This window comes from Botryllus schlosseri, chromosome 12 (genome assembly GCF_051294905.1).
Source record: "Botryllus schlosseri isolate E-star chromosome 12, Bs_hap1, whole genome shotgun sequence".
Classification (NCBI taxonomy): domain Eukaryota; kingdom Metazoa; phylum Chordata; class Ascidiacea; order Stolidobranchia; family Styelidae; genus Botryllus; species Botryllus schlosseri.
Genome location: NC_137247.1, coordinates 22,566,153 through 22,592,767, shown reverse-complemented (window position 1 = coordinate 22,592,767; position 26,615 = coordinate 22,566,153). Strand labels below are relative to the sequence as shown.

The 26,615-nt window shown below is 39.8% G+C and overlaps 1 protein-coding gene and 2 long non-coding RNA genes across 4 annotated transcripts in view; 2 read left to right on the top strand and 1 right to left on the bottom strand.

Annotated features, from left to right (window-relative positions):
- Positions 1 to 26,615, bottom strand: part of LOC145452464 (uncharacterized) — a 258,146-nt gene that overhangs the window by 67,316 nt on the left and 164,215 nt on the right. The window lies entirely within an intron of this gene.
- On the top strand, positions 120 to 26,139 carry LOC145452638 (kelch-like protein 31). Its single transcript, XM_080330820.1, has 6 exons — positions 120 to 334; positions 6,649 to 6,778; positions 11,636 to 11,841; positions 15,981 to 16,101; positions 20,165 to 20,376; positions 25,415 to 26,139. Exons 1-6 carry the CDS (start codon positions 211 to 213, stop codon positions 25,981 to 25,983), a joined length of 1,362 nt encoding a protein of 453 aa, XP_080186946.1. The 5' UTR covers positions 120 to 210; the 3' UTR covers positions 25,984 to 26,139.
- Positions 3,692 to 4,176, top strand: LOC145451620 (uncharacterized). The gene is made up of 2 exons (XR_013918965.1): positions 3,692 to 3,817; positions 4,024 to 4,176. It is a non-coding gene; the product is annotated as an uncharacterized LOC145451620 (long non-coding RNA).

Sequence of the window (26,615 nt, the reverse complement as noted above, 5' to 3'; positions counted from 1 at the left end):
CAAAGACCACAGTCAACGTCTTTCTGCAGGCCAGACTGATTATCTCTGATTGGTAATCACTTTTTAACGGGAATGTCTGAACTGACAGTGTGACAGTTTGCTATCAGGGGTGCAAGCATTTCGCAGAGGTGTATCGAGTTAACGCAGTCTTAGCTTCATTTGTTACATTAAATATAGTTTTGGTTTACGTTGCCTTAAATTGCTGCAAACATGGCGGAATCTGACTACGAGCCTTCTTGCAAGTCTGCCAAGCCTGGTGACTCCAGTATCAGTGATGAATATTTATATCAAGCGTACAGACGATCGAGGATGTCATTCCGAGAATTTTCTGAAGGTGAGTAGTGTACCTCTTTCGCAGTGCGCGCTAAAATGCAGCGATTCCAGTAGACTAGACAGCTCCCCTATTCTGCTTCTTCTTTGGATGGACGAATTCGAAACAAGGAGCGCCTATGTAGTAACAAATATTTTGCACGTAAGTCGAAATTGAGACCAATCCCGATGACTATGTCGTACACACTCTCTATCCAAACGATATGGATAGCCAGACGAGTTCATACAGTCTGCGATATAATACTAAGTAAATTATAACGATACTTGAATTACCTAGAACACTAACATCAAGATAGCACATGTCGAACATGTTCATATGTTACACGTCGATGGAAGAGTTTCGTCATACCTCTGTAGCCACCAATAGTTGCGATTCCGTGATATTGACGCCAAATTCCAAGGGCGAATACTGAAGACAGAGAGCGATAATTTCAAGGAAATTGAACTGAAAGCTAGATGTTCAGAGGCCAAAATGCCAAAGCTGTAAGCCTACAGTTAAAACTATGAGGAATTTACCGTAGGCTTAACTATCTGTGGTCGTGTAGTGTTATAAAACCTCTTCTTGAATAGGTGCACGCCTTATAAATCCATCTGGACCATTCTATCCACCAAATGTACAGTTTGAAAATGAGCCACTTACAGTAAAGGTGATTTTCCATGTATTCAACTTTAAGTGTGATGAGTTGATTCGATGAGGAGGCGCCATAACATTTTAGCGCGACTCGGAATCGGTTCGATAGAAACCCGAATGTTGATTTCAATATAATGAACCATCTTGGAAGTATCCGTGTTCGCAACAAAATCTCCTTTATTGTTCGGAATCCAATTCGTAGACTGATAATAGCGTATCACCACCAGCGTATGGGAGGAGTATGCGAGGGATGCGGCCGCATCCCCAAATGTTTCGGATATCCAAATATTTGGAATTTTTTGTGAATTGATTATTTTAGTTAAACGATAATTTTAAAAGAATACTCTAATCTGTTTTCTTACTATATTACAATAGCATTGACAGATACTTGTTGTACAATATACACACTACAAAAAAAAATTAGACAAATTTGGTCTCAAATTTAAGGAATGAGGATGATTTCGTCTCATTTTCAGCAATTTCAGTCTCACTGATGAATTGAGGTCTTAAAATTGAGACAGATTCAGCTGTTTAAGACCATATATAATTGTCACAATTATTTGGTCTTAAAAATGAGACCAATAAAACACATCTCATGAGACATATTGTGCTTATTAAGACAATTTCTGATGTGTCAGTATTTTTGGTCTTGTTTTTAAGACAGATTTCGCTAATCAAGTAACAACATGATTTGTGGTCTTAAAAATGAGACCGGAAAGTTGACATGGGTCAGGAGCTTTAAGACATAACAAGCTTATTAAGACAGTTTTTGATGTGTCATTATTTTTGGTTTTGTTTCTAAGACAAATTTCACTAATCAAGGAATGACATGATTAGTGGTCTTAAAAATGAGACCGGAAAGTTGACATGGGCCAAGAGCATAAAATGAGACAAATTTGGTCTCAAATCGATTTTTTAGAAAAAGAAGTCTCAAAACCAATTAGTCTTACCAAGTACATTCTGTCTCAAATCGTTTTTTTAGCAAAAAATGTCTTGAAGACCAATTAGTTTTACCAAGTACTTTCCGTCTCAAAAGTAAGACCGAACTTGAGGCATCCTTTTCAATGTTAGGTTCTGAGTGAAGGGGGAGAGTGAGAGAGACCAGGGAACAATACTTTTCTAAGGACTTAACAGACACAGCTAGCTTATTGAGATAATTTTTGATGCTTCAGTTTTTTTAGTCTTGTTTTTAAGACGAATTGTGCAGTATTTTTGGTCTCATTTTACCCACTCACCATAAATGCTATTTTCGACTCAGACAACCATATATATATTGATCTGAATAGTGCATGGAGTAGTAAGTGGCATGTACCTTGATGACTATATCTGGTGAAAATCTTGTAAACTCCTTAGTACAGTATCATCCCAACACTGCAAATTCTGGTATCTCTCATGCTTCCCCTTCGGTCAGACCCTAACATTGAAAAGGATGCCCCCGACGCTACAAAAAAAAAATAAGACAAAGTTGATCTTATTATCTTAGAGTGACTTTTTATGAAAAAATGTCTTAAAGACCAATCGGTCTTAACAAGACAAATTATGTCTTATGACCGACCGATTGGTCTTTAAGACATTTTTTCATAAAAAGTCACTTTAAGATAATAAGATCAAATTTGTCTTATTTTTTTTTTGTAGTGCATGGAGTAGGTATATATTTCGGGAAACAAGTATATTTTTTCAAGGCAATACTCTTGGTGTGCCCTTTATGGAATTAACGGCACCATGACAAGTGTAAGAACCGAGCATCGAAGTTTCCATAATCCACTCATTTCGATTCAGGTTTCAGCATATTATGATTGTATCCGCATATCTGCTATGTAATAGATGGACTTTCGGCAATCTTCCGCCATATTAGCTTGGTTAGCTTTTCCTCTCTTTGGAAATGGTTTCCTAATAGTTATGATCTTGGTTTCTGCGTATTATGACATGTATCACTGTCCGCTGTCATCGGTGGAGATTTGGCAATCCTCCGCCAGATTAGCCTGGAACTCGCATGGATGGCCTTTCCTCTCTTTAGAATTTTTTTCCGCATATTTATGATCTTGGTTTCTGCATATTATGACAGTATCAAAGTCCGCTATGTCATCGAAGGTCCATCACCATCTGCACCAAATTCACCATCTTCTTATGCTGTGAAGTTTATATTTTCCACAGCTTCTTCTATGGCATAAAATAATAATATTTGAGGCTTTCTAAATCATAGAAACTGTTATGAGATAATAATGATTGACACTAGACTTGCAATTGCAACCTAATACTTATTACGAATAGAATCACTCGGGTACTAAAATTGGTCAGCCCTACGTATACTAATAGAATACGTTACCGGTACTTGACCTGCATTTTTCTGTGAAATAATGAATTTGCTTGCAAAGCAATAAGTTCAAAAACGCTGAATTTCTTATTGCTTATTCTATCACTCATCGCCAGGAACGACAGAAGCTAGACGCAGTAGACTCGTCATTGCTCACTGGGCTGGAACAAAACATTTGAGGTCATAGGTGAACACACATATTCAGTCATCAATCCGGATATCAAAACGACTAACAGAGAAAATAGTCGCATAAACCAAGGGTTAATTCCTAAATGTAATAAAAACGAAGTAATATCGTAATATCATGTCTTGGAAAGGGCAATCGAATATCACATTGCATTATTTCAGCTATGGTTCATCGCACACTAATCCAACAGAATTTGTGTTTGGTTATTTGGCTCCCGCCATACCTAGCTCTCTGCCACTTGATTCATGTCCAATTGCATTGCAAAATGTTGTTGTCTTTTGTGTTGGCTGAGGGAGAATAAGAAGTATCGCGCTGTTGGGAATTTGATGGAATCGGAAATTCATGTAGAAAGCAGGTAAGATATATATTTTTTTCAAGAAAATATGTTAGCATTGATAGGCAGTATCCAAAGTTTGGATTCCAAACTAGTTGTCGTTTTCGCCTATCCGGTATACCGTATTGTTCACCAATAAAGTGCGTGTCAGTTGCTCGCTAACTTGAGGAATAGCAAAAAGTAGTATAATTACTAAAAAGTTAGGAACGGTTTTGAATTTTGTTCAGGTAAACCATTGGACAAGCATCGAAAGAGAAGTTTTCGGACATTAACTGACATGCAAGACTGCCGTCAATCCATATCTGCATGCTGCATCCTGCAAAGAAGAGCACATGAAGTCTGCCAATTGTTCAATTAAATTTAGTGCTGAAGAGAACCTTTTGAACCTTAATGTCAAATATTGATCCGGCACTGAGCAATGATTTTATAAAATGTGCTGATGACAACATTGAGTCTCATCAATCTATTTTACAACGATACAACCCAAAGAAATATGGCGATGAGAAAGAAACAGATTTCTATCCAACTCTTCAAAATTCATCCCTGGTTAACTTGTAATGAAAATGACAAGACTATGGAACGCTGTCAATGCCTGAAATTCAACAAATCAAAGGATGGATTCAAGTATTCAACTATTCACAATGAAGAATGCCTCATAAATTGGTTAATCATGCAAAGTCCAAGACTCATCTTTCAGTGATGGAAAAATGCGCACTGCACTGCTGAAAGTGCATAAAAAAGACTAAAAACACATCTCAGATCGACTATTGGGTTAGACACGACTTATCAACAAGGCAGAATTTTACCTTTAATGAGAAATAACAAATATTGTCAATATTGAGCACATCATTGATGATGGCGGAGACAAATACTTATTTTGAAATGGTAATACTGCCCATAAATATCCGAACCTAGATTAATTTCGGATTTCGTTTCAGTGATGGTATATATTTGCTGTCACTTTATTGCAGTTTGTCCATAATATATGTAAAGTACTTCCCAGTGCGTCATCTAAACTATTAAGTGCTTTATTTATACTTTTGTGGCTCACTGTATATTTCGGCGAAAAAAAATTTTGCATCCCTAAAAGTTTTTCCTCCCATGCACCTATGCGTATCACGAATAAAACAGTGTGAAATATATATTACCTCACTTATTGTCGAGACCCACGGCCCATGATCACTCGTTTGTTGGTTAATAAGTGCATTGCATCGGCTTATTATATTTTTACCGCGTGATTGTTTGCGTATCAACATTTCGCTAGAATATAGCCGCGATGATCCCTAATATTACACGCTATGTATAACAGGGATTCGTAAACTGGTATACGCGAGCAACTTCGTTTCTCAGGCACCGCGACAAATTTCTTCCACAGCGAGGAGCTAGAAAACGTTTAAGCTTGCTAAATACAGCGTTTAGTGCTTAAGCCTCAACTGTAGAGAATTTCTGTTTCGATATGCACGGCGAAGACAATTTTTCGTAGCCTTCTTGCGATCTTAGATTGGCTGTACCAGAATCAGTGTCATTTGCTTATGAAGTCAATTTAATTAGCGCTTTTTAATCTTCGCTGTTTCGCGTGTGCATATTGATAGGCAGACTAAAGTTTTAGGGACGGCCGATGATCACTGTGAGGAGTATTTTCTGACAAACTGATTTGGTATTGCAAGACACCAAGGGTCACTTTCGACAGGCAACTAAGACTATACTTCCATTATATGAAAGATAACGCCATGGTTCTTTTGGGAAAATTCAATGGAAAGATTTGTAACCCTGATTAAGCGCGTTAGACCACAAATTGTTACAGCTTGGCGTCCAACTTTAGATTCTAACTGGTTGGGATACGCCATATACATGCAGGTAAATCACAATGGCACGCATTTGAAATAGTTTGAAAACCCCTGGTGTGTAGGATTGGTAATGAAGCTCTGTGTGTCGACGCTATGGACTCTTTTTCAATGGTAGCTAGAGTTGAAACGCAGCATTGCGTGAGGTAGGGTTGCATTTAAAATAAATGGTTGTAAAACACGTTTTAAACAGCGTTTCAAACAAAGGCCTTTTAAAAAATTGTGTATTTTTAAGTTGTAAAAGCATGCCACACCTGCGTAAATACTTTCCAAAAAACATGTTTTATGAGCTTACGGACAATTACCACCCAATTCAGCCGATTTATACGATATCGAATGGTAGAAACCATCAAAACAGTCGGTTCCACAGCTATAGCACGTAGATATTTGATCAAAGGAGCTATATGTTTATTTGCCAATGCAACTCCACTATGACGTCACAATCGAATATTCGTGACGAAGTGGCTTGAAAAACAACAAACAAGATGAAAAAATGTTTTAAGCAAGGGCCCTATTTTAAACATGTTTGTTTTCAATTGCTTTTTGTTTTGGATACAACCTCAGCCGTGGGACTGGCAGAATGCGACATATGAACATCTTCAAGATTAACTCCCTTAGGTCTATTCATCTATAAAATTATTCGTTAAATCTCAATTTTGATATAAATATGCTGCATATATTACAAGCTTTTCCTCATTTCTCGGCATTGCTTCGCATAGCCGATCCTGACTTGCTTTAATAATGTATATAAAAAAAAATCCAACCACATTTTGGGATGTAGGCTTATCATGAGTCGTGAGGATGATCGGTTATTGAGAAATATGTGGACGTGTTCATGTCTCAAGTTGTAATTTGCTGAGCCCTTACAGAGCTATAGAGAATTTGACTTAACTGGGATGTCATTTTCCCCTTTAAGCTACATGCAAATTTGTTCTGAATAATTTGCCTTTTATCCTCGTCCCTTATTTTTGATTCATTTTGGCATGCCGGAAACAACGTTGCATACAGATCGAGAGTTCTTGACTGCACTTCCACACGAGATTAAGAGTTTTTTGAAGAGGGACGAACTTCTGGCGGATACGGAAGAGGACATTTATTTTGCTTTGGATCGTTGGTACCAGAAATATCCGGTGGCGAGGTAAGATGAAGAAGTCTTTCGTATATTTTGCAACTGATAGACCCCACGTGGCTTTATCGGTCTCAGAGGTTATGATAGTCATCGTATATGTAGTATTTGCAATATTTCAACGACTAGACACCGCACCTACATACCCTGTCATTTAAGATCGTTGAATCCGTAGGGTACATCGATTTCGTTAACACGGCTGTTCAATCGCGAAATAACGAAATAATTATTCATGCATGTACTTGAGTCATATATGCGATATCTTCACCCATCAGCCAAGTGCATCTCGCTTATCAAGTCCATGTGGAAGCTACAATCACAGGACAGTGGACAGCGTAGAAAGTTGTTCCGAAATGAATCTTATAATGGAAGGCCTAAAAAAATATCCGCCGCTCTATTATTTCCCTGTAACGCTGTCGCCATTTTAAACAAGTCATGTTTGATTGCAAATATCATCGTACCCGTCTAATGAGTTTTTATCTTTTGCTTTCGGAAAGGGCAGATTTGCAAAGTAAGTGAATTAGTGACGAACGATAGCATCATATGGATAACTTTCACGACGCGTTAGTTTAAGATTCGTTAATGGTGAAATGTGTATTGAATTTGATTTTCGCTGTATAAGATTGATATAACTCCTTATCAGCTATCACCATATCTTACAATAACGTGCTCAACTACATCAAGTAAGCACTTATATACGAGCTGCTCCCAAATTTGCAATATGCAAAGAATGTCCAGCACCGCGGATGAGCACTACCATATTTTAATATCATGGAAAATGGAAATATATTATGATGTATCTGGAGAGTAATTTGTAGTTGCGAATTTTCTGTAGTGCGATCTCCTGCTTATTGCATACTATAGACGTAAATTATGTATAGCGAATGGATCGAGTTCGAAGTATATAGTGAGTGTCAAAACAACGGGTCTCATGATATCGAGTCGTTCGTGTCGTGATAGCGAGGCATTCGAAGCTAGTCCTAACCTTACATCAATAACTATTTATTCGAAAGTTTGACATTTCAGATATGTCAGAATGGGCAAACGTCACTGGTATCTCGGGCATATCAAACAGCGCCTCTTATGACACTTGCTATTTCGGTTAAACTTTTTGGACAATAACTTGGCAGTGCGGCCGTGTCACTTTTAATCGCTTCGATCATATCAAGTCGTGAGATCTCGTGCACTTTTGCATTTGAAGAAATGATACAATCATATCTGGCCAGTAGAACAAGTAATATCATTATTTGTTCGGGATACTTGTGTAAGATTTTGCTACTTGTACTATTCAGTTCGGTGGTTATGTTTGCAGAATAATCCAATATCGACTTGAATGGTTTTTCAAACAAAACTACTCATTTTTTACGATTTGGATTCAATAGGGTTTCGACATCTAGTGTTCATGTCTTTTTATTGTGTTGCAATCTTCTCTTTTAAAAGGATAAAATTATTGACGATAAACTGAGGTGAATTGACGTGGAAGATAGCCAAGGGATACGTTCTCAGCATTGTTAAGAGTGAATGTGCCATAAAAACTGTACGAAACAACCCTTCACTGCAAATGAATACAGTGAGAGAAGTTGAACCTATTCGCAGTGTAGCTGTTCATTGTGCATTCGTCGCGAAGATCGCACTTGCGATTTCGCAAGTAGCCGCTTTCCATTAGCTTTATAACGTACGCGAACAAATCGAACAAATCCATGTTTTGAACTTACTCTAGTTCTTCGATGACTTGAATAGTTTTCTACTTCCGTTTGAAGTCGTTTTGACATGTCAGAAAGTCGATATTTCTACTTGGTGTATGTTATGAATGTACATTACAAAGTTATAAATAGGAACACCCATTGAATGAGAAGATACGAAATGTCATACAACTGGGCATTAGGGTTGTCCTAAATTCGGAAAATCTTTAAAATACTCCGTGATTGTATCTAATTCTATAGATTATTGATAAAAAAAAACAATGAGCCTGAAAGAAGCTCACAGGAAAGCAGTTAAGATTTAGGGCAAAGCGTTTGAAAGTAGCTGCCCAAGAATGGTCGTGCCGTCGACCATAGAACGGCGAGAAGACTAGTATTCAAATATCCACGGATCTTGATAGGCAATGCTTCAATGATCACGACAGCAGCAGCTTGTCAGGTGTTCAAGGAGTCTGCCACCGGCGGGGATTCTGAAAGCGTATTGTTGTTAGGTTGGCAGATCATTTTTTAAGATTAATTCAGGACATGTTAAGGTATGAAATACATGATGAACAAACAACAGCTAATTCACAAAAATTTCTACAGCATGACTGCTTTATTGTGACGGAAACGGCTGTTGCCTACATGTCGTGTCTTCATTGAGGGAAAACAAAGGCGCTCATAAAGACGCTTATGCGAGTGGTGAACGAATTCCCAGTTTCAGAAGCGATCCATCAGTGAATACAAATGTAAAGCTTGACTATGACACTATACTTTGCGTGATCTTATTGGATCCAAATTGTAGTATACAGTTGAAGTTTTGAATGCTATAGGGATCGACTGAATCAGCATGTTATGTTTGGCAGTTATACTTCCAGCAAATTGAATTCACTTGTAAGTGTTGTCAAAGTCCTTAATGATGCTGCTGAAAACATGTGTAAAGTAAGCCTAGTCTGTGCCTTTCTCTACACCTTTATTCTACGGGATCACTGACGACTTTGGCATACCAAGTCCAGCATAGCCTGTGCGTACATCTACACCTCTTTTCTGCGTTATCTTCAGGGACTTTGACAGCACTTGCAAGTAAATTCAATTCGCTGTAAGCATCTGATAACTGCCAAGCATAACCCTCTGACTCAGCCGATCCCTATAGCATTCAAAACGTCACCTATATACTACAGCTTGAGCCCGATAAGATCACACAAAGTATAGTGCCATTGTTAAGCTTAATTTGTATTCACTGATGATGGAGCCCTTCTGAAACGAGGAATTCGTTCACCACTTGCATAAGCGCTTTTGCTTTACCTCGATGAAAACAAGGCATGTAGGCTACAGCCGTTTCCTTAGCGATAACGCAGTCATGCTGTAAAAGTTTTTGTGAAGCAGCCGTTGTTTGTTCATCATGTATTTCGTACTTCAACAAGTCAACATGTCCTGAATTAATCTTACATCAGCATCTGCCAACCTACCAACAATGCACTTTCAGAATCCCTGCCGGGGGCAGACTCCTTGAACACTCAATCAGCAAGCTGCTGCTGCCGTGATCACGCCAATTCTTGGGCAGCTACTTTCAAACACTTTGCCCGCAATCTTAACGGCTTTCCTGTGAGCTTCTTTCAGGCTCATTGTTTTTTTTTTCTATCAATAATCTATAGTATGAGACACGATCACATAGTATTTTTTAGATTTTCCCAACTTTGGACAACCACACTGGGCATAGGGCAAGCAATGAAGAAGGCGGGGAACTGGTCGTGCAGACGGCACGAGGTATAACTAGCTGACGGCGATACGTCAAATGATCCTGACCCCCCCCCCCCCCCCCCCCCGGTTGGTCATATCTTCACCACTTCAACACAGGGTTATATTTTCGTCATTCAAATTCCAGACACTCTTTAGCGACTCCTAGCGGGTTTCAAGAATGATGTATGAACACATATGGTCGCACTGGCAATACTTTGGCCTATCGCTTGTACACGGAAGATTTTTTTCAAAATATGTCGTGAATTAACTAGACTAGACTATTGATTGGACCATCTCGAATTTGAGCTCTGGTGATTGCGATGATTGGTATTCTAATTCGGTCTGCAACATACTTTTTCACGGGCTGGATGAAATTGTCTGGTCCACCAGCCGTGTGTTTGACAGCCCTGCTATACTGTTCGTGCGATGCAGATATATGGTGGTGTGTTGTAGCCATGACCGAAACGACACTTTTAAACTAACTCCCGCTCAAACAAAACACTGTTCTGGGACCCACTATAGGGTGATCGATGTAACTTCTGTTGGGCTTACTATGTGTCTCTGGTTGTTATATTTTGTGAATGGATTCTGTCAGAAATACTGGTTCTTCCATATATCACTACCAAGATTTTGTCCTCTCTCAGCCCTCGTGATCAACGCTAGCTGTAGAGCTCGTTGAGATGATGACTTTGAAAATGCAGGGAAAGTAATTGCACATCTGTAATTGCACACCGCTAAGTCATGTACATGTCACACGGATGAGACTATTCATGAGCCGAGATGCCGGTCCGCACCAGCAGGTTGCACATTCGATGGTTCTGGATTCCAACCTCTTACGGTCGCGACTCCATTTCCAATTTGAAAATGTCCCTTGGCGACCGAAAAAATAGTAATCTGATTACTAAGCAAATTGTCAGTAATCGCCTCCCAGACTTACGGACGGCCTATGTTGGAAGCTGATAAAGTTTAGCATCTTCGTGATCCCCAGAAAAGAGCAAACGACCCCAAGCTGGAGAACCACTATCATTGACTATAGCATCCAAACGGCCCTACCGACACTCGAAATATATGGTTCTCCTACAATTGCGATTAAAATTAGTCTTATTATAGTAAACGATGATTATTTTAATTTATTCTTATTGTAGTTTTTGCGAGACAGGGGTACCTATAGCAAACGAAAACATTTTCAGCTCCCTTCAAGCTTTCAAAACACATTTAGGCAAATTTCAGCATTCAAGGAATCTGTGAAATTCTGGACATGACCTGGAAACTCCTGACGTATGGCAACCCTGCCCCGACATATAGTCAGTTACCACCAGCGCGATGCTAGATGAACCTTGTGGACGTACAATGTATAATGGCAATTTTATTCAACTCCCCATGAGCGTTTTGTCAAAAATCCCTGACTCTAAATTCGATGTCTAACTTGACACTGTCACTTTTCATTCAGGCTTGATGGTTACATTGGTGCGTTGCCTGTAATTCGTTTTGCACTGCTCTCGTCTCGCAAGGTATACAAGGTCCTTAAGTCAATTGAGACGAATGCTATGAAACTCACTGAAGATTTGCGGAAGCGTATTACTTCATACCACTGGAAATTCGCGAGGCAAAGAATCAACCACGTGATGGCGAACCCAACACCGCGGACTCCACGCGGTAACGTGCTCTAGTTGAATCCTTCTACAGTTTATGGTGCTCAACATCGTAATGATCCTAGCTTAATATTCCTTTTGCTCATATCAGTGATCACTGTCATTACCCATAATTCAGGAATGTCGAATATATGGCCGGTCAACTGGCCGGATCTGACCCACTGAATGAATTCATCCAAATACGAGCACGATGTTCACCTGTGAAAAGGAAGCGTGTTTCTCGATAATGACTAGATATGGAATGTTGCGACGTCAGGGATTGCATTGTGCAAAACAATAATATCCTACTGATTTTCTTAGTTGAATAATTCACTACAAATGCCGTCTTCATGAAAAATACGACTTTTTAAAGGAAGGCACCTTAATATGCTACACGCTCATAGTATAAATAATATTGCTTATACCGAAAGGCAGTATTATATAAGGCAGTAATTAACAGGTAGACGGTCAAATGAAACGAATGGGTTGACATGGTGTTATGCTCGAAGTACCGCAATATCCTATCTGAATCAAGACTGCGTGGGCATTGGTTCTTATATCAAGAAGGGCATGATGAAAAATTGTGATATACACAACATTGTGATTCTCCATTCTTTAGTAAGGATAGACACTCTCTACCCGAGACTGTAGGAAAGTACCTTTTGTTGTACTGCAACAAATTGTAATTATTTCCTCCAGATTACGGGATGTAACTACTGGAATTTTCATAGGTCCTGATTTTGTTCAAATAAAAGTTTTTTCATGTGAAAATTTGTCAATTTTTTAGTCAAAAAAGTTTTTTTGCGGTCAAACTACTTCCTAAGGACAGACAGGTGCGACTGGAAATGACGTTAAGTAGTACATTTCCAACATTATGTTCGAAAACATCCAATTTTCATACACGAGGGCAAAATTTTGTCAAAATTACCTTTTTAAGTCAAAATCAATCGCCCTAACCATAACAATAAACCAGAAACAATTTGTTGGCTGTAGGACACCGAGGTCATGGGCTTGATTTTCGCTTGGCAGCAAGCTTTTTGTCAATATATGCAGACATTATTTTGATATTTCGATAAAAAATAGATATTGAAGTACCTCAACTTGAAACTTGGCAACATCTGAATTAAATAACATGTGCTGGGAAGTATTCGCTAAACTGCTATAGAATTTGTCGCGAATGTACGTTTGTCTAGATCAGTGTTGGGATCAAGTTCATCGCTACCTTCGAGTCACAAGTCATGTCGAGTCATCGCAAATTGTGACTCCAGTCAAGTCAAGTCGTCGATTTTTAAAGGCGACTCGAGTCAGTCAAGTCACTCGTTTTTTAGTGGGGACTCGATTCAAGTCGAGTCAAGTCAAATCACGTGTTAAAGTCACTAGTCAAGTCAAGTTGAATATTAAACGTACGAGACATGATTTCAAAGTCATTACATTTTGCATACAGATGAAGTCCGCATTTATTCCGAGTCGAGGAACGAATAAGGAGTTAATTATTCACGTTGAAAGGCGCTGTATCACTCACACATACGTAGAACTGTTATCAGTCAAAATACGGGATGCCATGCGAAACCTCAGAAGGTTCACAAAATGATATGGTGCAGTATGTTACCCACCTACATATTCATTATGTACAATTATAAACGTATATGAACGATATTAGTTCGATTTAAATCATACAACGTAAGCTGTTAGCTCCGATCACTGTGTTTGCGATCACTTTATTGTGATGTAGCAATGGAGGCTTGGTGAAACGCACAATCATCAAGTGATTGGTTAGCAATCCAAACTTGTACAATATAGAGCGATTTAGTCGACATGGATTGCTTGATGACTTGAAATTGACTCGTAAATTATGCTTCGAGTCAACAGTCAATCTGCATTTCTGAAGCGTCAAGTCAAGTCGAGCTATTTTTGCAAAGTGACTCTGGTCGGGGAGTCAAGTCAAGTCATACGAAAAAGGTGACTCGAGTCATCCCAACACTTGTGTAGATATCACGACTAAAGGCCGACCGATTACACTGGTCAACACATATTTTTAGGCAAACAAAGTAAGTGGTTTTGGGGGTTCTGAAGGGCACTGATTCCGAATATGACCTTCGTTTTTTCAAATTGGCTTTTGTTGTGGGGATAACCGATGGGGCTATTTTGACCAAAACCCCCCATTTTCGCGGAAATGACTACATATAAAATCCGCTCAGTCGTACTATAAAGTTTAGAAATTCAATCTACTTGTTATTCTTATATACAGAATACTCTTTTAAATCAAAATACAGCAACAGCACTATATTTAGGGGTAGAAGATTTATTAAATTACAGACTTTCACGGATATCATGTAGGCTACATAAATAGACCCCAGCCATGTACATAAGTATTTACCTAGATAATCAAATAACGTGGCATTAATTCAATCAGTTTTACATCAACCACCGATTGTAAATTTGAAATAATCAGTTGGAATATAATATTATTGATATATTTTAAATCACAATTATTTTTGTACGATTTTCGCCTGTAAGCTATTCAGTGTAGTTTCTCGAAAGGTTCCGGCAATGGTATGACATAATATGTTCAGTCGTTCATCTCATCTATGCCCTGAGTTCTTTCTTTTATTGTTCTGATGTCTTGGTAGAACCTCTATCCTTACCAAACAACAAGGAAATCAGGAATTATATCAAGATGACTGAACAGGAAGTAAAGATTTATGCTCATGTTTGTGCTCAAGTTTTCGATATACAGATACGAATTTTCGGACCAACTGTTTGTAGTTCGGAGCTTTGTGATCATCTAAAAATTTATATTTACTACATGTTAGGATAAATTACATGCAGTGAACTCCTTCCTGATGTGAAATTGGAATCTTTCATCGGTATTCGAATACATCAGATACCATATTTGAGCTTCTCGTTTGATAGGGTTACTAAGTATACCCACTTTGTTGACTCAGCGGAAAATTATTTATTTACCAGTCAAAAGAAATGAGACGCATATGATTATTGTAGTTAAGCCTTTCAAGGACAAATTCTACAGCTTTATACTCCTCTTTAATCTTGGTAGAATGACCAATAGATACAGGAGAATATGTATTTCCGTTGTGCAAAAGTACTATTTTTAGGCTTGACTAACTGCTTTTTTTTTTCAAACAAATATTTCGCATCATGTCATGTTAATATTGATATGACTGAGAATGACATGAGGGTTCTTCATAGTCAATTAGATATTCCTGCACAGTATAAAATTACAAAAAAATTACGATTTTCTTCCTACTAAGTGAAATATTTAAGGGTAAATACAGTAATTTTGGGCTTTTTAGTGGTATAAATATCTTCTGACATAGAGCCAATCTGACAAAACTAATGTGATATTCGTAATCAGCAACCCCAAAAACCCCAGAAACGGCTCTCAGATGGTCTGCCTAAAAATATTTTTTTCATTTTGTTGGCCAGTGTTACGGGTTTTCCATTATATCAATTCGATATCACTCGCTCAAATGAGAATGGGTATCGGTCATTGGTGGGAAAAATGTCGGTAATTTTCGTGACGTCACAGCAGAGTAGTAGAAAATCGAATAACTATCATTTGCGATTGCTAGGCCGGGAATATTAATATATTGCGTGTAAGTCACAAATGTCAAGATGCACCCTTACTCTGTAGTGCATTGCATATCCAAGCGTATAGATTTGGCTGTAAAACTCTTGAAATTTTGGGAATCCGCATTTCATGAGCGAACGGTATTTCATGAATAATGGTAGTAGTAGTTAACGATACCGCATAGCGTAGGATGGAATCAAATGCCCGCTATCACTAGGTTTGACTATATTCCAAACCTTGAATACGCTGATTGATGATTTGTTACACGAAACATCCATACTACAGAACCGTCTCGCGAATTGTTATGACATCAGTGTTCTATTCATCTTAGCATTACGGGAATAAGTGATCGAACCACCCAAAAGATCAATTGAATCCTACCACTCGTTGCAGCCTGGGAGAAAGTTAACGTCCCTGCACATCGAACTCAACCTGTAATTCTATTTCAAGAAATAATTGTCTTGGAGTGGGTAAACAGCTCCTTTATGGCACAGAGAAAATTCTAAACACGTTCCGTCCTCACTGCCATAGATCTTTTCTAGTTCATAAGCGATTGTAAATCATTCTTTTCAAAGCTGATTTGAAGAAGTACCTATACGTGTTGGGTGCACCGAGGAATGATGAGCAGTTCCTTCAATGTTACGATATTGATAGCAACTCATGGACATTCGTTAAAGAGAAAATACCTATATCAAGGTTGGTCTTCATTGCTTGGATTAGAGCTACACTCAACTATGCCTAATTCGGACGGTTTTGTTCCGCGCACTGTTGTCCGAATTAGGTGGAGAAACGGATTTGTCAGAGTTAAGCAAATAATCAAATGTTCGCTTCATACCATGCGTAAAGGCACTCCACGCATTTAATATACATTACTGCTGCGTAAAAAATTAATAGCAGCTGCGTTTTACTGCAGTAATTGATATAGACAGCATAAAACGTGTATTAGTTATATATCCAGGTTGGTTTTATTTTACAGTATATTTTCACTAATATTGTATACTCGTTGTATTATTGTGTAACACGAGCACAATTTTTATATCCCCACCAGCACTACAGACGAAATGTCAACTAAGCGTCTTTAATTTTTTATTCGTTGACTTTAATGAAAAATTTCTCTTATCCTGCTAGCAGTGGTTCTCAACCTTTTTGGCTTCGCGGACCCCTTTTGACCGTCACGGACCCTCGCGGACCCCCTCAAGTTTTAGTAAAATTTTAGCTCTATTATGGTGCAACCTTTATCTGTCTTGTGCAAATATGAACTGTTTTGTGATAAACAGCAAAATATTGGTTTTTCTTGAAGATAACATCATACTATTTATGTAGAAATTTGTGGACTTATGTTATTTCAAAGCTAATTTTGCTGCTGTATTTCTTGAAGTACGTGGTCGTGTCTTGAAAATCCGCGTCTTCGTTTTGATATGAACGAGGAGTGCCGAAAATCATTTCCACAAAGATAGATGAAGGCTAATGCAATATTAACGCATAACGCTTCCGACGATACTTTTGGCGTGATTGCAACATTTATGGCTCCAAAATGAAGAAACACATATTTTATGAACATATCACGTCAAGCATCTAGCGCAGGGACGGGCAACATACGGACCGCTGGTCGGATTCGGCCTGCAACGACATTTTGATCGGCGCGCAGAGAGTTTCTACTGTCAAAGTGAAATCCTCATCTAGAAGTATAGGCAAATTTTATGCACCAAATAATGGATCCAAGTTTCCAACCAGAGAAAGACTGTCATGAAACGATTTGTTCTGTTCGGGTTTGCATATATATTTACGAGCAAACATTTTCGACCATGAGCAATTGAATATTAACGAGACAAGGCTGCATACCAATATAACTGGTGATATGAATTTCGGGGCTGGAGCGTAATGCTTTGATAGCAACGAAACACTCCTTGTTCATCAAAAAATCAGCCTTGTCGATAGGGCATCCGCAATAAGAATGCTCAAATTCTGACAGACGAGCTTTAAGAGTATAGGGAGGCTATATCATTGTCCGATTTATGACGAGTGTCAGCCGAAAATATTCGGGTTCATTTCAATATGAATATACTATTCAATTGTATATTAAAGTTCTGTACCTCCAAGAAGCTGTTCCATGCATTGGGCCAAATTATGGAAATCCTTCGGAAATTTTTATTTCAAACGACTGTTCACTAATTTGATGAGACTGCTAACTTCAAATTGAAAAGGTTTCGCAGACATTACGAAGTCACCCTGATTGACGTTACTATAGTGTACTATAATATCTCCATATTTTTATTTTTTCCACAAACCCCAACAAAACATATCTAAACAGCAATTTGTTTGTATCAGCAGGTTTTTGGAAAATTGGCAATGAAAATGAGTTTCCACACTACGACAGTCCATGTCAGACGATTATTATGATGATATGAGTCATGAGGTTTTAGCATTTGTGGTGCGAAACTGCCTCATGCTTTCTTAAATAAAAAAATAAAATAAAAAATATGTTATCAGCCATTTTAAAAATTTAGAGGTCTCGCGGACCCCCTGAAATTGCTTCGCGGACCCCCAGGGGTCCGCGGACCCCCGGTTGAGAACCGCTGTGCTAGACGTTTATGTAAGGATATGTTAATTTCTCTTTTCCTGCTGGACGTTTTATGTAACGATCTGTTCTAGAGGATGAACGCAATTGCACTCATAGAAGTGACTATGAGATTGGCACGGCCTTATATGAGTGCATTGTCGATTGATATTGCATCGATTGTCATGGTTCCACTATATTCGGTCATCTTGTGCTGAAGTAGTGTTTATTGTGCCATATTTTTATGCGTGGAATATTTATTTATTTTACGTTCCTGAGCATTTTGGCTCAATCGAGCGATTTTCCGGGATATCCGGTGTCTAAATTAGGTGGAATCGACTCTATTTGGAAATTGTGGTAACATGTATATATCGCCCATAGTTCGCTGTAGAATTCTGGTCAAAATCCTCGAAAAATAAAAAATTCTTAGAGAACTGAATAGGGTGGTGGAGAGTTGAACAGGGGAACGCTGTCAAATCGGCTACTGCAGTGGTTCCCAACCTGTGGTACGCGTACCACTAGTGGTACGCGAAGGTCTTCGAGGTGGTACGCGAATAGATTCCGTTTTGACGATCAAGTTTCCCGTGATATCATTGATCACCTCCCACGGCTCAATGCCGCGTTGAGACAGTACTTTCAGATGTGACATGTTGTGCCTACATGACCGATACATTCTCTGTTGCTCCAGCCGACCTGCCTGTCGGGAAGCACGAGCAGCTCATATATATCCTGGATGACCAGACACCAAAGACGAAAAACCAAGATTGTTCACCAATAAACTATTGGCTTACCATGGCCTCCTCGTACGCGTCGCTGGCTTATTCTCACGCTATTCCCAGCTGTTAATTTTCCCCTCTACGGGAGAGTGCGAGCAATGATTTTCTCATCTCTGATCACTACCAAGTCGAAGAAACGAAACTGACTTGTTGCACCCATGGATGACTTTCGATGCGCTGTGAGCAAATTTATGCCACCATAGTGTCTTATAATGGTGTGGACACAAGCTAATCTCACGGCTCAGGGAAATTGGTCGACGTTACACTTTCCATTTGGCTAAAGGTAATTTGACGGTAATTATAGACCGGCTTGCCCTTCCCGAAATCAATCGTTCGTTGCATTGTAACGGAGTTTGGTATTGTGACGCAGCCATGCCCAATACCAAACAATACCATCACAATACGTCGACGTCATGACGTCATATTTTGTGATACGATTGTTGATATACAATGTTCTTTCCAATTCTCTACTAGTTGCTGACGAGTGTCAGCCGAAAATATTCGGGTTCATTTCAATATGAATATACTATTTAATTGACCATCACAATACCAAACTCTGTTATTACAATGCAACATTCGAGTCGGATTTTGGGTGGTTCCAGGGCCACGAACAGAATAAAATTTATATTTTCGCAATCAGTACCGGGATAGCTTTCGTTTGATACCCGTTTTATCAAATTTAATTATCGGCAAGCCGGTTAAGAATTACATTCAAATTGCCTTAAGCCAAATAGAAATTGTGACGTAGACCAATTTCCCCGAGCCGTGAGATTTGCTTGTGTCCACACCATATAGGACACTATGATGCCACGCATCGACCAGCTAGAGATAAACAAATGCAGCCATCGCATGAAATAAATTGACTTTAGTTGTTATTTCATTATGCTGTTTTTCATGCGAATTATGGTGGAAAAACAGTTCCATGCATCCCATCAACCCTGGCTGATAATGCCTAGTTTAATATAATTTGTTGATACACCTATCATACGTCAAATACGTGATTATGACGTCATAAATGATGGAACTTATGCATGTGATACGCGAGCACTGCATAGAACCTCGACATGGTACGTGGGTGGAAAAAGGTTGGGAACCACTGGGCTACTGGTATCAAATGTCGCGGATAAACAGTTTATGCTACAAATCACCCGTCAACTACGTCATAATTCGCTGGCTAGTGTTAGTGAAGGGCAAATCCACGTGAAAAGACTAATTAGTCTAACAAACCAACTCGGACAGACTAATCACCAGAACAATTGCGTTATTTGGAATTTTATAAGAAATTACCGTATTCCTGGTATGTTGAGTAGGCCTATGTCCGAATTCGTTATCTTTGCCATGGTTGTCGAATTCCACGTCATCCCAGCCACATTCGTGCTCGAGAAAATCAGTCATCCAACTACACCGGTTGTATGTCTTTTTCAAGAATTGACGCTGGAATTGCCGCCTTCAACGGATGCGTTTGGGTAGCCGGTGGGCAGACTGCAAGTGAAAGGAAGTCACTCGACTCGGTGTGTTCTTATGATCCGAACACACAAATGTGGTCGGACGAAGAGCCTATGAATCAAAAAAGATGCGGTTGCGCTCTTACTACTCACGACGGAAAGTTGTATGCAGTGGGTGGCAGAAATGAGATCGGTGAGGATGGTTTCTGTATAACATGTCACCTCTAAAGGAGAACCGACTATGCAGTTAGGGTTATGTCCCTACTAGATTCCTTTAGTAACATTCTGTGTTGTCGATATGATCAATTTTCGGGTGGTACATTATATGATATGAATGGGAAGATAATTAAAAAAATGATGTAGCTTCATGTGGCCTTTGTCGGGTAGTGAAGATTGCTAACCAAATATAATGTTCCAGTCGATTGCTTGAGTTATTTTGGATGACTCGATCGCTCTGTTGCTCTCTCGCGTGGTAGTTAGCAGTGTTGAGATGACTCGAGTCATTTTTTGTATTACTTGACTTGAATCGAGTCACTTTGCAAAAATTACTTGACTTGACTTTACTCGGCGTTTCAGAAATGTAGATTGACTCGTGACTCGGATCAAAATTTACGAGTTAATTTCAAGTCATCAAGTAATCGGCGTCTGGAAAACTTGCTGTATCATTATTGTGTTAATATTTTTCTCGATACCCCGGAGCGACTAAGTTCATTCATTCAGTGATTTTTCTTTTTTCCTGAGCCTCCAATACTGAATCACATAAATTGACCGCTCACTAAGTAATTGGATCTTACAGCGTACGTTGTGACTAACTGGTAGGAATGCAATGTGATAGCAAGTTTATGTTCGACAGATTGTTGGCGCCGGGTGCTCAGCTTAACCGAACGTATGGCTTAAATCAGTGGTTCCAAACCTTTTTCGGTGGCAGGGCAAAATTTAGAATTTCAGAGTACGGTCGGGGCCGCACGAATACCAGGGCAATGAAAGGGACCAAAAATAGTCATCAACATATGAAAATTGGCATTGTTCCGATCAATCGCTTAACGGCATTGGCAATTGTCATTGATGATTGTTTTGCTGCGCTCCCATTGTTCAGAACAATCGACCATTGGTGGCTATTTCGGAGCAGTTTTATTGCCCTGGCTAGATTTCAATTTGTATTTTTGGAATCAGTGCGACATTAGCTTTCGATAAAGACCGGACATATCAAATTATTCGGACGCTTCGGTCGTGAGCTATTGGTACCAATTATGCTGCTTTCGGGGCGGTTTAGTGAGTCAGGTTTTATCGCGTAGACGCGCCAGGCGCGAAAATTTTCTGTAATTCATGATTGAATCGGTCAATATGATCGGGGATCGCATATATATTGCCATCAATTAATATCCTCTCTCTGCTCACGTATCAGTTTTACAGGTAAAGCAGAGGACGTGCGTTTAAAAACGTAGGGCCCCTCAATAATTATTAAACATCTTCGGGCGTATACCCGTTGGAAGGAACGAAACAGCACTTCGTCAGCCCCCCCCCTACCAAAAAGAATAATAAAATTGGGTCTTGGGCTCTCATAGGGTGATAAACCTACCCCTATCACCGTGTTCGCTTTTGCCACGAAACTAGTTGTGTTAAGTGAGCCAGGGCAAACCGCGAAAATTTTCGATAATTCACGATAAAATCGGTCAATATGATCCGGGAATTGTATATATATTGCTAACAATTTCTTGTCCTACCTGCTCACGTAATCAGATTTGCCGGTAGAGCTGAGTGAGGTGTCTTGGAGGGTCCGTTAGTATGATTCCGTAACATGTTATTTCGCGACCTCCTGTCTGCTATATCAAAAATATATTAAATCGCTCAAACGCAGGCTTATAAACTAAGAGACGCACACGATTTCAGATTGGTATTTCTTCACTGGAACATAATTTTTCCCTGCGGGATGGTATTAGTCTCGTGAGGATCAGATTGCCAAGACAGTAATTTGTAAATATAACGAAGTTTTCGGTCAGCATAAGGGCAGCCCTGTTCGGCCAAGGTTTTCTCGCTGCCGATCGTTCGGGCACACTTCTTGGAGTCGCATGTTACATGGCCTAAAACTTAATATGTCTTGGTGCGTCGTGGTGCAGTAATGGCCAACGCCGATATGCCCAATACCTATTTCTATAAATCTTGCGCATTTTTCCTTGCGGACGAGTACCCAAAATCAATATATTTGGCAGCATGAAATCACGCCGAAAGCAAAGAAAATTGAAAAAGATGCATAAATTTTCAAAAAATACTCTATAATTTGTGCTAATTCAAGAAATAATTCTGAGCCCCGTCCGAGCTCGCTTCTCCCCCCCCCCACCATTGGTGGTTTGGCGTGAGGCAGTTATGGTCCTGTCGTTACCTATATCTGTAGCTACTGCTCGTTCAACTGGGTCTGTGCATTGCATTGAAACAGCAGTGACATAACGATAGCAGTCTATACTCACGACTTTCCTGCAATCCTAACTAAAAACTCCTGACTCCAAGCCAAGCAAGTGTATTTTCTAAGTATAAATTTAATTTTTTGTCATGACTCGATTTCTCAATATTTTGGGGGGCCGCAAGAAGGCTAGCTGGGGGCCGCGGTTGGGAATCACCGGTTTGAATGGAATTCGAATATAGTTTATATTACTCGTCAACCATTGGCGCAGGTTTAAATTGTATCTTTTGGATATATGTAATTAAGTAGTGCATCATATCATTTCGTTTCTACGATGTCTGAGGTTTCGTATTCTATCATATATGTTGGTGGATATTTATAGACGGAGGGTTTAAAGTTACTTGCGTAGTTGAGCAATTCTACGCATGAGTGAGCTATACAACGTTTTTTGACATGTCTATATAATACGATATTCGGTCGTCGATTTAAAATGAAAAGTGAACGCAATGACTTAATCATACCTCGCACGTCGAAAAGGCATCTTGACTTGAATTGTGACTTGTCTCGTGACTTGACTTGACTTGACTTGAGTCAGCTCCAAAAATCGATTGACTTGACTCGACTCGATTCACTTTGAAAAATCGATCGACTTGTCCAGTCAAAATATGCAATGACTCGAGATAACTTGTGACTCGAAGGTAGTGACTTGATCCCAACACTGAAAGGTAGTAGCGAGTAGAACTATAATCATAAACTGCATTACTGCGAATAATGATGTATACCTTATAGCTTACATATTGTAAATCTGTACAAGTAAATGCTACGACGTTTCGCAAATTCACCTTATCTATAGATGTCATTGCAAATGCGCTTCGACTACGCATGCCAAAACGTGACAAAATCGACTGCATAAATCGGTTTTATCGGCATCGACTCAAAGATACGATACTATTCGGGCTCCAATTACCGCACTTGTTGTTCGTACATCCCGCGGCCCACACCCGGCCCGCCAGACGATTCCATCCAGCGAACGAAGCAATTCTAAGTAGATTAGACATATGCTGGATAATAGAAGCATTTTTGAATCTACTCAGCATACTTCTGACAAATGCCTAAATTTTTAGTAAAGAATATTTCCATTAAATAATTCCTCAAGACAGCAAATGCCGAGTATATTCGTTGTTCATAGACCACATTATGACCATCCGACAGCGGTCTTGTGGTTTCACTACGTAATCGCTATGAGGAAGTCGGTGACGTTGACGCCCAATTCTGAGAAGGCTAAGAAGTGCACCCACTGGATTAGAGTGTTATGGACAATTGGACTCAACTAGATATTCACAGAAGCGAAAAAGGTAATGCGAAGCCGTTGGTAATATGCAGGATACATAGACAATATAATGGTTACACAAAAGTACAAATCAAATATATTGGTACCACTTCTGATCAATTCCGACTCAAAAGGTCCGCGGCTACCGACGCGGATCGCGATGAAATGATGAATACCGGCATTCAAAAGGCCAGTCACCGTATTTCTTCCGGCAATTCGGTTGTTTGCAAATAACGCTGTTGCTAGAATTGAACCTAAAGGCTCGCTATACAATAACATATACTAATATAGGCTTGGTTATACAGTATTCAGTGGAAAACAAGGGTATGAATTGTGAGGTAACATTTTGGTCAGGCCCGCGGGTGATCTGGAGGTGTAAATCCGGCCCGCGTCACAGGTTGAGTTTGACAACCCCTATCCTAGACACCTGCACACGCGTGCGATGTGCTCACATGTCGCAATACTCGGTTCGTGTTTAACAGGGGCGGCCAACCAGCAGTGGCCCGCGGGCTAAATCTGGTCTGCGAGACGGTTTTGAGTGGCCTGCGAGGCAATTCTCGAAATTATAGTTAAAACATTAAACAAATTTCTTACACAGGTAATTTATTGTAAACTTCCAAGGCTACTTAAAAGTTTAATTGGCATGACCGTTAAGACTGCGATCTTGATGACTTTACTATCAGTTCTCACGCAATTGCGTAGGCGGACGCCAGCCAAATTTTTCGCACATCTTCATAGAGTATAATATTTCGTCGCGGATTTATTCGACTTGATGTTTTTCTTGGCACTTCGCGCGATTTATTGTCACTCGAATTCATTCTTTCGGTATTTGTGCCCCCTCCAGAAAATTGATAATTAAAATACAGAATTGAGTCGGAAGTAATTTCGCAATTATGAGAGAACGTGTCGTCCAAGATGGGACTTGTAGTCTGGAATCACAGAAAGATCGTCTGCGATGAAAACGATGGACGCAAGTTCAATGTTGACCTCAATCCTTAATATTGATACATCCAAGCGCCGAATAATCCTGTCCTTACAAAATGAGGCCAGCAGTATGCAGAGGCGACCGGCAACATATGTGAATAACATAGTCCATTAATTACCTATAAAAGAGTTTCGGGCCTCGCGTGGCTACGGCATCGCTGCACATTGAGTTTTCATAACATCTCTGTTACCAATTTTATTGTAATAATAAAAGACTTGTGTTCACCATTGCCTAGTCCGGTTCCCTCCTATCCGACGACTAAAAAACGTCATCCCCACAGTCAAGTGGCCCACGTGATGGGTCGTAAATATCGCGTGGGCAGTGGGCCGAAAAGGCTGGCTACCCCTGATGTTTATTATCAAAGACATTTCAGCGTTTCAGGAGTTAAAGAGTAGGCTATATTATCGTGCTACCACGCAATTGAGTTTATATAAAGTGAACGAAAACTTATTTTCCAGAGGTAGTTCCACAAGCTATATACTTCGTGGAAGTGTGACAATTAAATGTTTGTTCAACAGAAGGTACGTTGAAGACGTCGGAATATTATGACGGATCGGTTTGGAAGGATGGAGTATCCATGAAAGAGCCAAGAGAAAATCTGGAACTGGTGTCCGAAATTGACGAACTTTTTGCAGCAGGTGGCCTGGATAGAAGGTCCACTTCCGCGGTTTATAGGAAGTCGATGGAGTATCACCGGCCAACGGTGGATAGCATTTGGTGCATCGCTAAACAAAAGCGTCTTCTACGACCAGGAGGCAGACTTGTTTCAACGCAGGGTATCGTGTATTTCGTCGGCTGGGACATCGAAAGCACCGTTGTCGAATATCAAGCATTTTCGGGTCTTTGGGGCACTGCTGCTAAGCAAACCTTGCGTGTACCACGAAAGGATTTCGCGGCCGCCGCTACCAGTGGAATATTATACGTGGTCGGAGGCTCGATGCAGTTCGCAGGGGAGTTTCAAGAGACGAAATCCTTACAGAGCTTTGATCCCCTGACCGGTGAGACGACAGACCTAGCGGATACTGTCGAACCGGCCGGTGCCGACGTTAGGGCAGTAATAGTCGAACGCACGATACTGCCTGAATGAATCCATTATATACGATGTTTCAATATTTTCGTGGTGCGAATGCATTCCTTCTCCTACACCAATATTTGGCCTGTCCATTTATGCGAGCGACATGACATTTCAATTTTTCGATTGTCTTTAAAACCGTAATTGATTACATGTTGGTTGTGTATCACATATCCTGAAATGTGTATGTGGTGTGCCAATTGGACTGCTCAAGTGTGCCGCGAGCAAATGTGGTAAACTAGGTCGAAGTATAACAAAAATCAAAATTTTGAGTCTGTAATTAGTGTTTCTGAATTTGATGTAGCAGTTGGTAGTACCAGTTGCAGTTGAGAGATGTTTCGTTCTGGCATACGCAAAAGGAGAGGAGACGGCGTGTACGGTAATATACATCACTGTTGGGGAACAGATGGCTCGCGAGCCATCTATGGCTCTTTTGGGTATAGATATGGCCCTTTGCCAAATATATATTTTGTACTGAATTGATCAATATTGCAGATGTTCTTGGTAAATATTCCTCACGGCCCGAATAATTACTCTCGTGGCACTTTAAACGTGTCTTCGAGAAGTAACGACGATGCCGTCTTATGGTTTAGGGTTCGAACTTCCTCTTTTCAAAATCCTCAAATTTAAGTTACTGTCACGCCGGC

Bases quoted from the DNA above. Each gene is read 5' to 3' on its own strand.
- LOC145452638 (XM_080330820.1), top strand. From the start codon at position 211: ATGGCGGAATCTGACTACGAGCCTTCTTGCAAGTCTGCCAAGCCTGGT. The intron at 16,102-20,164 runs GTTGGTCTTCAT...GTCTTTTTCAAG, and splicing joins GAGAAAATACCTATATCAAG to AATTGACGCTGGAATTGCCG. The intron at 20,377-25,414 runs GTGAGGATGGTT...TTTGTTCAACAG, and splicing joins GGGTGGCAGAAATGAGATCG to AAGGTACGTTGAAGACGTCG.